The sequence below is a fragment of the Neovison vison genome, chromosome 4 (genome assembly GCF_020171115.1).
Source record: "Neovison vison isolate M4711 chromosome 4, ASM_NN_V1, whole genome shotgun sequence".
Lineage (NCBI taxonomy): Eukaryota > Metazoa > Chordata > Mammalia > Carnivora > Mustelidae > Neogale > Neogale vison.
The window spans coordinates 49907823-49919974 of NC_058094.1; the positions used below are offsets into that span (position 1 = coordinate 49907823).

At 37.7% G+C, this 12152-nt stretch overlaps 2 protein-coding genes across 3 annotated transcripts in view; one reads left to right on the forward strand and one right to left on the reverse strand.

The window, feature by feature from the left end:
• Positions 1 to 400: 400 nt before the first annotated feature.
• Positions 401 to 5344, forward strand: RBIS (ribosomal biogenesis factor). The gene is made up of 4 exons (XM_044245384.1): positions 401 to 491; positions 2645 to 2761; positions 4809 to 4925; positions 5216 to 5344. Exons 2-4 carry the CDS (start codon positions 2648 to 2650, stop codon positions 5285 to 5287), a joined length of 303 nt encoding a protein of 100 aa, XP_044101319.1. The 5' UTR covers positions 401 to 491; positions 2645 to 2647; the 3' UTR covers positions 5288 to 5344.
• Positions 5329 to 12152, reverse strand: part of E2F5 (E2F transcription factor 5) — a 29421-nt gene continuing 22597 nt past the window's right edge. The window contains exons 5-8 of one of the 2 annotated variants that reach the window (XM_044245383.1): positions 10759 to 10823; positions 9950 to 10217; positions 7509 to 7553; positions 5329 to 6126 (exon numbers count right to left, since the gene is read on the reverse strand). In XM_044245383.1, the coding sequence (XP_044101318.1) occupies positions 6017 to 6126; positions 7509 to 7553; positions 9950 to 10217; positions 10759 to 10823 (488 nt within the window). In that variant the 3' untranslated portion in view covers positions 5329 to 6016. Of the gene's footprint in view, positions 6127 to 7508; positions 7557 to 9949; positions 10218 to 10758; positions 10824 to 12152 lie in introns of both variants that reach the window. The other variant, XM_044245382.1, reaches the window with a different exon arrangement.

Below are 12152 nucleotides of genomic sequence, written 5' to 3' on the forward strand. Positions count from 1 at the left end.
TCGCAACCTCAGAAACGCCTCAGTGCTTTCTGTACACATCCTATCCACCCGGGAAATCCAGACTTGGCCGCATCTCCAACGCCCTTAGCTCGCCCGAGCCCAGTTTTGGTCCTCAATCCTGCCTAAAGTAAGGGATGCTCTTGGGGTGGGTTTTCCCAGGGTGGGTGGAACTTCGCAATAGGCCGGCAGGAGGAGGGCTTCCCTACGTTTAAAAGATACTTTAGAGAGTTAGCCCTGTGGGCGGGGCTACGTTACGAGGGTGGGAACCCGCTTGGGAGCGGAAATACGTTTGGCGGGCGGGGCTTCGTGTAGTCAGGCCCGAGCTCTGTGGGTGGGACTCCGCTCTGTGGGTGGGGCTTAACCCGGTGGGCGGAACTACGGCCTGTGGGAAGAATTTTGACTGGCTCCTTTCCTCCCCGGAACTTCCGGAAGATCCTGTGGGTGTAGATGGCGTCACCCGGAGCGTGAGTTGTTGCACGAGGATATTGAAGGTACGGTGAGAGGTTAATAAACTATTTGGCAGGCTGGCGTGTAGTTTTGGGGGCTCAGGACAGGACTGGTGGGTCTCGTGTCAGTGAGGCCCGAAGGCTGGGCTCGGTCGCGGTCGGCCTCTAGCAATCCTAGTGGGCAGCGGGCCTGCTGGCCCAGGCCCGAAACCCTGGTGCCTTTTGAGCCTTAAGCCCTTGTCAGGGTACCAGTTTTTCGTTGTGTCTCTTGTCATCCAAGTTTTCACGTTGCTCTCAGAATTTCAATATTGCCGCAGGCCCCCAAGGTATTCCCTTCTCCACGAACCTTTCTCAAGTCCCCAACTCTGGTGGACTTCTCCCTCTTGTGTCCCAATTGTATGCTTCCTCTGGCAAGACGTATCATGTGTCTGTGTCTGTATCACATACATGTATATATATCACTTTTTGTGTATCTGTCACTTTTATACCCCACCTGGCACATTCTAAATTGTTATTAATGAATACTACATAAATGACGGGATTTGGGTTACTGTTGGAAGGATCTTAGATTATTTAATTGCAGGGATATGATGTGTATTTAGTTATTCCTCTGTAGTAATCGTGAATTTCCTACTGTGCTCATGTTCGTTTGTTTTAGGTAGGAGTACCATTGGTGTTTGTAAGCATTGTTGTCTCTGAGTAGTTTACTGAAGCTAGACACTGAAGGAGGATATACATTTCAGTGGAGAGATACAAGTTGAACAAAGGAAAGAAAGGAGGAATATGCAAAGTATCTTTGGAGAGCAGTGAGTAGAGTTGGATGGGTGTACAGAGAGGTGGCAGGTTATGTTTGACATATTTATCTTAGGTTTGGGGTTCCAGCAGTAATATCCCAGGACAAACCACCCTGCCCCTAATGCATTGTTAGAGTCAAAGTTTTTAATATTGGGATGGTTCATCACATAGCACAAGGCATAGATTTGAATGCACTTGACTTAAGCCAGGGGTTGGCAGTCTTTCTGAATGGGCCAAATGTTTGTGAAATAAATAAATAAATTTTGGGCTTTGTGGACCACAGTTGTAGCAGGGAGGTAGCCACAGACAATACATAATCAAATGGACATAGCTGTGTTTTACAACTTTACTTAGAGACAGGTGCCTGACGAATTTGGTCCACTGGTATAGTCTGCCAGTTTATGGTCTAACCAAGTAGACCTAGAGACTACAGCAGTAATCCAGTCCTGAACTAGTCAGTACTGCATGATGTTTATTTATACATGAGAAGCCATATCACATAATTTTAACTCTGGATCTAGTCTTCCCCGGCTTTGAATCCTGTCACTTCTTGATTAATGACAGTGTGACATTGGGCAAATTAACCTCTTTGCATCAGTTTTATTTGTAAAATGGGGATAATAGTACACCCCACAAAATGTTGTGCAGAGTAAATTAAAGCATATAAAATGTTCACATAGTGGTTATACACATTATAAGCTCAACAAATCTTAATATATTTTTTAAAATTTTCCTCATATTCATTGTTAAAGCAGATTTAAGACATGTTTTTAAGGTAGGATTTACAGACTCAGTGAGTGTTTAGCTACAGAGCAAAGAAAGTATGTAGTTTCAAGACAAGAGCCATTCACGTAAAGTGATATGGAAGTTGTGAAGGTAATTTAAGGTAGGAAGTTGGGATTAAGGACTCATTTTGAAGAAGTGTACATAGGAGAGAAAGTGAGGCAAGTGAAAAGGAGTGAAAAAGGAGAAAGCAGACAGGAGTCCATCCTAAAGCAGGATGATAGGAGCCAGAATGGTAAAGTAGTATGTCAACTAGCAGGATGGATGGTGATAGTTAACATTGTCAGATGCTGCAAAGAGCTGAGAAGGCGATTGTGTTGATAGTATTAACAAATTCAGCCAGCAGAAATTAACGTGGTACTTCCTGTGGGCTGGTACTTCCTGTAGGCGAGGTATTACAGATAAAAGAATTAGATACATACTCTGCACTCAAACAGCAGAAAACCTAGTAGTGACTAAAGACATGGAAATAATTTAATACATGCAGGAACTTTAAAAACAATCAGGAATAAAATGGAGTTTTTTAGACTAAATTGGTATCTTTACTATAAAAACTTAAGTTGATTTATAGTTCATAAATGTGAGCAACCTAATTGAGCTCCTTTTCTTTTTTTACTTAGACAATGGCTAAGAACAAACTAAGAGGGCAGAAGTCCAGGAATGTATTTCATATAGCCAGCCAAAAAAACTTTAAGTCTAAAAACAAAGCAAAACCAGTTACCACTAACCTTAAGAAGGTAAGTATTAGCTAAGCACTCTGACTTTATTGTTTACAAGCAAAGCATAGTTGTAAAGCCACTCGAAAACTGAATGCTATTATTTAAAACAGGTTCTTAGCCTTTCTCACAAAGGAAAGATGATTTTAAACATTTACTTAAAAAAGAGTGAAAAAAAATTACCTCCCTTTCTTGATGGGGATGTATAAAAAAAAAAAAAAGGCACTTTAATTGCAAATGCATGAGGCTCCAAAGAACAGTTTCTAGTTTGTTTGTTTGTTTGTTTTTAAAGATTATCAAAATAAGTTTTAAAAGCTTTATCAGAGCATAGAAACAAAAACCATGGTATGGGAAACAGTTCTTATCTCTGAACTCAAATATATTCAAGAACCTCTTAACAGAAGCAAGACAGAAAATGCTGGTCAGCACTCATTCTTTTTCTCCTCAGTGTGATTCTTACCTCCCTGAAGATATCTATAACTCAAACAAAAACCTATAAAATAAGATAGATATTTTCTTTCTTAAAATGCAAAATTTGAAAAGAAAGGAGTTTTCTTTTTTGTGTTTTGTTTTTTCACAATATTTGGGAAATGGGAAATTTCATTGAGATTAAGTAGATTCTTTAAGAAAATTCTTCAAAGAAATGTTTTCAAGTTTAAGTCGTAGGTGGAGTCAGCTCTCTAGGGCCTAGTAGTTATCATAATAGTGATAGAAATGTAACATTTCATCTTTCAGTTTTCATGAACTATCTAAATTACGCTTTTTGATCAAGAATTTTTATGACTTAGTAAATGTTATAAAGAAAATAAAGCTAGGTGATATGATACAGGTTGACATTGAAGCCAGATCCAGATGATAAGGACCAAGTAATCTAAAGTTCTGTTAAGTGTTGGGAGCAGCATATTCTAGGCAGAGAGAAGCAAATACAAAGATCCCAAGCTAGGGGAAAACTTTGTGTATTTGATAGGAGATCATTTTGTTTGAATAGAAGTACTAGAAGCTTTATGTATGCTAAGGGAGAAATCTAAGAGAGGGAAATCTGGATAGGCAGGCTGGTTGCAGAAATAATCTAATAGTTTTCTCAGAAAGTGGCCTAACTTCCTAAGTGGAGGTTGTAAGATTGCCAGGTACTATATAAATGGTAAATTAAAGTTTGTGGTCATGAACTTAAAGTGAAGCCAGCCAGTCAGTCACGATTTCCTCAGTTTTAGGCTCAGAAAAAGCTGTCAGTTGAATTTAACTAGGTGGCCAAGCAGGTTTGATTAAGGGAGAGAAGAGAAGGAAAGCTAAGAGAGTGTTAGGAAGGGATTGATCAAATAACGGTCATGGAATCTCTGGTGGCTAAAGGAAAAAGGATATGAAAATGTGAAAAATAGTGACATTGGTGGGAGACAGTTTCAGTAAGACTCAAGAACTGTTAATGTTAGCAAACTAAGTGAACTAGAGAAACAGGATGTGTGAAGTTACAAGTAATGATGTAGCCAGAAGTAATCCATATGAGTGGATGGCTGAGGTAGGTAGTGAAAAAGAACCCTGAAATTGAAGAGCTGAGTTTTAAAGGAGAAATGGTTTGGGAACAGCAGCGAAGAACAAGAATATGATCCTTCCTCTTAGATTTAAGGGAGGAGTGCTGCAAAGGAAAATGTCCTCACGAGACCGGAAGGGACTTCCAATAAAGCAAGAAGGTCAAGGAAGGATTCAGAGGTAGAATGTTCAAGGAGAGTAAGTCATTTGATCTGATTGGGTTTCTCGTTTTACAATGAGAGATGATGGTACCATAGTCCTAGAAGGACTGTACCTAGGTACCTTCTAGGACTGTGGTCATGTATTTAGTGTGCCTATACCAATTCTACATATGAGGTATGACCACATAATTCTTATTTTTAAAAACACAACCTTTTGTCTAAAAATTTCCCAATAAAACCATGAGAATTTTTGTGTGAATTTTCCCCACAAATGAGTAGGATTGTTGAATTTTTAGGTTTAACAAGGTTAAAATAAAGTTGGATATATTTTATCATTAATGGTTATAAGATTGTAAATTAATGCTTTTTTTCTTTTTTAAAAGATAAACATTGTGAATAATGAAAAAGTTACCAGAGTGAATAAAGCTTTTGTAGATATACAAAAGGAACTTGCACATTTCTCAAAAGGCCTTTCCCTTGAACCTTTGCAGAAACAGCTGGTGAGTAGAAATCGGTTCCTTTTGTTATTGTTAATAAGTTAAACTCCCAACTTTGTAAAGCCAGTAAGTTGAATGCAGTTTTTAGTATTTGGCTTTCTGCCATTCTTGGCCTTGTAGTATATACAGCATATTGAGTCATATTCAGACTAAAACATTGAGTCTGAATATGAGAATTTATTGTTTTACTTCCTATGATTAGAAGAAATTAAGTCAGAAAATAATTATATACAAGTCATTTTTGTTCACTACTCTTATCTACATTTTAAAATACAGTATTTTTTTCCCTTCAGATTCCTCAGCAGTGTCATGAAAATGAACCAGTTAATGTTGATGAAGCGACAAGATTAATGGCTCAGTTGTAATACACTGGAGATACATCAAATACCCCAAAAAGACCAATAAATTAAATGTTTTATACAGTTTTATTTTTAAAAATCTTGTTAATGTACAGGCATTGGCACATTTTTAAAACAAACTACATAAAACAGATCTTTCCTATAATCTAGGAAAGTGGAATGTCAGAAGTCAACAAAATGTGATAAACTTAAAGTGCTAAAACAGAAGGCACTTCACAAAATCTGTTCACTTAAACAGTTAATATAATCCTACTTTACATCCTTCACTTTATAAGTGGCAGTGAATGTGTGTTTGGATAGGAGGACACACAAAAATACGGACAGTTTCGTGGCAGTAAAAAAATACAAGACAAACAAGTGATAAGCCTTTGGCCAACTTTTTTTGTTTTTGATGGCCTTAGATCTATTTTAACCTTCCTCTCATAAGAGGAAAAACAAGAAGGATTCAGAATTGGAAGAAAAGCTGAAATCCCAGCATCTAATTACGTGAGGATGGAAGGGATTTGTGAGTATTAAATCACCTTTTCCCCTGAAAAAAGCCTTTGTTTTTGTGGTTGAAAGAGCCCTTTGATTTTATGGTTGAAGTTTTGTGAAGTAAAAAAGAAAGTATTAGAGAACACTTCAGAATCAGTGAACTAAAAAGATGTTACATTCATTATTTTAAATACTTAGGTTATTAAGAAGTCTAAAATGTTACAGTTAGAGGTAGATAACAGTCCCAAGTTTCCATGGAATCTAATAATTTAGTATCTGGACATCAAACAGATCACAGACTCCTTCATTATCATCTAAATTAAAGTTGTAGTCATCTGCGGGGGTAGGAGAAAGCCGTAAGAGAGGAAACACTGCAAGCAAAACAAATAAGGTATTAAGCACGGTTCTTACATACGGCTAATTATGTTTAACAAAATACTCTCTCAAGTACATCTATCCAAATTAAATTACATATAAGACTATTTTACAGTATATAATAGAAAAAGTAATAATGAAATTAATGACTTGTATCTAGTGTGTAATTTGAAAGATTCTCATTTAAAGATAATTCATGCATGGGTATGCATAGTATAGCATGAGAAAAAGAAAATTTGTATTGGTTGAACTTGTTACGCTAAAATATGTGCTTTAAAAACATTGGTCAGGGTGTCTAGGTGGCTCAGTGGGTTAAGCATCTGTCTTCAGCTCAGGTCATGATCCTAAGGTCCTGAGATCCAGCCCTGAATCCAGCTCCCTGCTCATCACCGTGGAGTCTGCTTCTCCCTCTCTCTTTGCCTCTCCCCCCATTCATGCTCATTCTCTTTCTCAAATAAATAAAATCTTAAAAAAAAATCAGTCAAGCACTGTCCTCTGATCTGCTAAATAAGTTACTACTTTGTAAACAGAAGTAGGAACTGGGCTTAATGAATTTGCTGACGTTCTGTTCCTACAGAAATGCTTAATCTCAAATGGCTACTGTACCATTTATTATTTAGCAGTTTCAGCTTCCTAGGTTTGGCTATGTTTGTTAGGAACCAGAACTGAATCCAAGAACTTACAGAAAGGTGAAGCTAAAAGAGCTATTAAAGTAATTACAAAAAAAAAAATTTGTATTTTTAGGATTTTTAAAAAGTTATTTCAGATTTGGGGCACCTGGGTGGCTCAGTGGGTTAAAGCCTCTGCCTTCTGCTCAGGTCATGATCTCAGGGTCCTGGGATCGAGTCCCGCATCGAGCTCTCTGCTCTGCAGGGAGCCTGCTTCAACCCCTCTCTGCCTGCCTCTCTGCCTACTTGTGATCTCTGCCTGTCAAATAAATAAAATGTTTTAAAAAATTATTTCAGATTAGATGACAATTTGGCTAATGTTAGTAATAGTTCAGGTACTTCACATTGGTAGCCTGAAGTTAGCCCTAGTAGGGTATTTACAAAACTGGGTTTTGAGATTACCAATATGTTATTTTACTCTTCTTGGCCAAATTCTTCAGATGTGTGAAGGGCTAGTATGCTAACTGTAGAAATTCAGTCGGTGATGGTAATAAGTATCCCCTCATGGGCCCTTTTTTCTCAAAATGCAGAAAAATTAAAATTCTGAAGGATGCCTACAATTTACTGTTCAGTGGGAGATTTTTCATAAATCGTCATAGTATGTTACGCAGTTAAAAAACATAGGTTCTGCATTTCTTTTAAATCTTAGGCCACTTACAAATTCTAGAAAAGCATTGATATGTAAAATAGTAAAATTTTAAACTACTTACCATCAGAAGACATTAACTCATCAATGATATCTCCACTAATAGTACCTGCTGGGAACAGAAATGTGATAAAGTTTTGTTACATTTCTGTTCATATATTTTAATAGTAAAAGGCAGTTATATTTAAATGCAGGATATATATAACAGCATATATTTAAACAATTTAAAAAGCAGCTTGATTAACATTTTTAAAATAATAGAACTTTATGGAAAGATGCCTCTTTCATGAGTACCAACTCTGCTTGGCATTACTTTTTTTTTTTTTTCCAAAGATTTTATTTATTTTTTTGACAGAGACCACAAGTAGGCAGAGAGAGGGGGAAACAGGCTCCCCGCTGAACAAAGAGCCCAATGTGGGGCTCGATCCCAGGACCCTGAGATCATGACCTGAGCTGAAGGCAGAGGCTTTAACCCACTGAGCCACCCAGCACCCCATGCTTGGCATTACTTTTAAACGTCCAAACTCAAGATGTAGATCAAAGGACTCATCATCATTCTCCCAAAATTGACTCCTCGGTTTTACAAAGTCAGTGGTATAATTCTCCCAGCCACCCAACCTTAAAACTTCAACTTTCCATTCCTCCTGTTAAATTTATCTCCAGATCTCACATATCAAAGTTATTTCATACTTTGCGTAAACAGAGTTTCTCAAATCCTCTTTCCAATCTTGTTACCATCCATTTTAGCTTTAATGTTCTCTCCTGGCTGCATAACTGCAGACATCAGATCTCCAATCTCCATTGCCTCTAATCCTTCTGCTTCCCAAAAGCATCTTCCCTGTGTTTCCTGTGCTCACCAGTGTACAGTTCTAAGTATGCTACTTCCCTGCTCACAAATCCTCATTGGCTTATGGGCTAAAGTCCCAACTCAGTCTGATATTTAAGGTTCTCTCTAATCGGACCCCAAATTATTCTCTCTACTATTTCCAAATACGAAGCTATATACAGAAATTTTTTAATGCTTTGTGGAGGCCAATGTACTAATTGTGTTAAACCACGTAAAACTTGTCTGTCTTTATACATTCCCCATTAGATTATAATTAGATCATAAGCTTCTTAAGGAATACACTTCCACTGTGCACCCTCATTCTATACCTGAAAGTATAGAAATAGTTACAGAGGAAGTAAAGGAGGACAAGAAGCTGAAAAATACTATGTCCAATTAGATCTCTATAGCCTCATTCTTTTTTTTTTTTTTTTTTTTTGTTAAAGATTTTACTTGTTTTTTTGAAAGACAGGAGATCAGAAGTAGGCAGAGAAGCAGGCAGAGAGAGAGGGAGGAAGCAGGCTTCCTGCTGAGCAGAGAGCCTGATGTGGGGCTCGATCCCAGGACTCTGGGATCATGACCTGAGCCGAAGGCAGAGGCTTAACCCACTGAGCCACGCAGGTGCCCCTGTAGCCTCATTCTTAACTACTGTGAACTCCCAGAGTAGTAAGACTTACACCACATTCCACTGAGACAAATGCCAAAGGTAAAAATAAACATGGGATTGTACACAATGTAGTTCTTAATGATCTGCATTATTACATCTAGACTGGAATGACTAAGTAAGTCATTCATTGGCAACCATTGAGAGAATACCTGCCATAGGCCTTTTATTTGGAATCCGTAAGGAGTTGCTAAATACCTAGACACGTAACCATGGAAAAAATTAAGTGCCCAAGGAAATTTTTATAGTTTAGATGTTTATCCTATTCCTGATGCCCAGTTTTTAGAGTTTTAGTTACTTTCATTTCAGATTAAACAACCTGGGAAGGCAAGATTCCCAAAATTAAGGTTGAGACCCTTTTTCAACTCTATAAAACTAAGCTTTCCAAATAAAAAGTATAACAATAAGGGATATGAAGAAAGGAGGCAAGCATCACTATACTGTACACCCATCTGATTTTTCTTAAAGGTAATTAGAACACATTTCAGACATTCATCCTAGAATGACTAAGAGAGAAAAGAGTCTTTCAAAGTAAACCTCTGATAAGAAAAAACAAAAAACCTTGACATATGTAAATAATGAAAATGGGGGAAAATGAACAAATTTCAATTAATTCCAAATGTGAATCCTAAGGGAAACTGCATGCATAGGCCCATTAACTATCTTTTCCTTGGTCACTGTTTATAATTGTACACAGTCATGGGCACATTATACTGCATTCAACTGTATGTGTCTGAAAAGACCATCAGATTGTATGTCTACGTTACCTAAAAAACAAATCCATAGTAGTATAATTAAAGGTAGGATCTGTTTGTAAATTTTCCTCATAATACCTGTCCCAGTGCTGGGCATGCAGGAGACACAAAATACTTAACTAAGCTTACCATTTTGCCTCCTGGGTTTGGTAATCGAGTGAGTAACCAGAGCTGACAAAGTCAAAAAATCTCACCAACTTGTTTAATACAGTATTCATAGTCTCCCTTCTGACTTTTTAGAACAAAGGCTCTAGACCCACCTGATGATAAGTCTGTGGCTGGTGTTTGTTGAAGATTTTGGCTTCTTTCAGAGGCATGTTGCTCAGGCAGATTCTGAGTTGCTGTGTTGGATTTCTGTGGAGTCACTGGAGTGGAGGGCTGAGAGGAGGGTTGTGTGAGGTCATCAGGTGGGGGGACAGGAAAAACCACAGGCTTAGACGAACTGGACTCTTTATTTATAAGCAGCACGTGGATAGGTCCTGAATGACTCTTTAGATTGATCTGGTATTTCTTTTGTCCATTCTGACCCTTGAAAGTTATTGGGTATAAACAAATGAATAAATATTAAAATTTCCAACTACCTTGGAACATTAAAAATTAAGATAAAGCTATTAGGGACTAATTATTTTATAGCATAGAATTATATATAGCAGAGTCAATAAATGTCTGACTCAACTGGAAAATGTTTTGGGAAAGACCCAATTTAAAGCAAATCTGTTACTGTTGATATTGAAGTTGACCTTTTTCCTCAGGATTGTTAAATCAGTTACAGATATAGTAATTTTAACTGATTTTTTAAAGAATTGTGACTGTTTATCATTGCTCATTCCTTGATATTTTCTAGATCAAAATCAAACTTAATAAAGCTTTTAATCAAAATGTTAAATAATTCAGTCACTTCTATAATCTTACTAAAGTCATCCAAATTCAGGTACCAATACTTTCAGGTAGGAAACTTGAAAGCAGTAATTTGAAAGTGTTCACGCCTAGTTATCTTCTTCAGCTAATAAGAAAACATTTGTCCCTCTTGAGACAGTAGATCAATTTTAAGGAAACTTATCCTACATACCATTTCTGGAATAGGTACCTCCAGCTGTGTCCCCGAAGGTGCCTGAATGGCCAAAAGTGTATCACCTGGTGAAAAGAATGGTTTTAAACTTTAGAAAATACTATTGATCTTGGAATATAGTGGCAAGAGTACGGGCTCTGGAGTCAGAATGCTTGGGTTTGAATCCCAGGTTAGGTGACCTTGGGCTTTGATTCCTAATTCTACAAAATGGGGGAGATACAATTTACTGCATAGATCTGAGGATTAGATGGGGTAATACATGTAATAGATCTTAGAAGAGGGTAAATACTCAGTGTTTGCTCTGTTATTCTCATTAACAAATTCAGATTAAGTGAACTTTGCTTTCATTCAGTCTTGTATAAGGTCTAAAATTCTTGAAACCTTTAGCTGCAAATAACATTGTCTACTTGAGATTTTAAAATTACTTAAGTGACTAACGGTACTAGAGATTAGGTACCATACTGTGAAATCTTGAGCTAAAGTGAACTGAATTTTAAAGCTGAATTCTATAGCAGACTGTGTGGCGTTGAGGATTAAAAAAATACTTTCCCCAAACTTTCTTAGAAAGCTTAGGACAGGGGTCCCTGGGTGGCTCAGTCAGCTAAGTATCTGCCTTCGGCTCAGGTCATGATCCCAGAGTGCTAGGACCAATCCCTACATGGGACTCCCTGTCTAGTGGGAAGCCTGCTTCTCCCTCTTGTTCTGCCCCTGCCCCACTCATGTCTGGTGTACTCCCTTCTCTCTCAAATAAATAAAATCTTAAAAAAAAAAAAGGCAAGCAAGCTCAGGACATATGGTGGCAGACTAAAGCCGTAAGTCCACACAGTGTTAACATAGTCTTAGAAAGCCAGATATCACTTGGCAAGGTGCTTGCATAATATACAAGACTGTTTAATAAGCCATGCATAACTAAATATAAATATGTATACAATATTTCATTTTACTTGGGTTATGATTATGGGAATACAGCCCACCTCCTGCTATAGTTATTAATATACTGTATTGTCCTTTCAAGGGGAAAACAGGGAGCAGGGGATGGAACAGGGTTAGGAATAATTGTCCTGGTTATACAATGGATTCACCTAACTCTGCCTTCATGCTTTCTTTGAGTTCATTTGTGACCAGCACACTTGCTGCACACAGTTTCGTAAACAGTGACGAGAACCATGTTTGGTTCAAATTTGGTCACTGACACTACAGATCTGTGACTTGGAGACTTGTTTAGTCTCTCTGACTTAGCTGCCCCTCCACCACACAGTTTACACCTACCAGTGCAGTCAATGAAGTGAAAACTGAAAAGCAGTTATTGTCATGAGAACAGAAACAAAAGCAGCCTGTAACTACAGAGCACTGTAAGCTGACACAAAATGTCCACAGTTCCTGAAAATAATGAC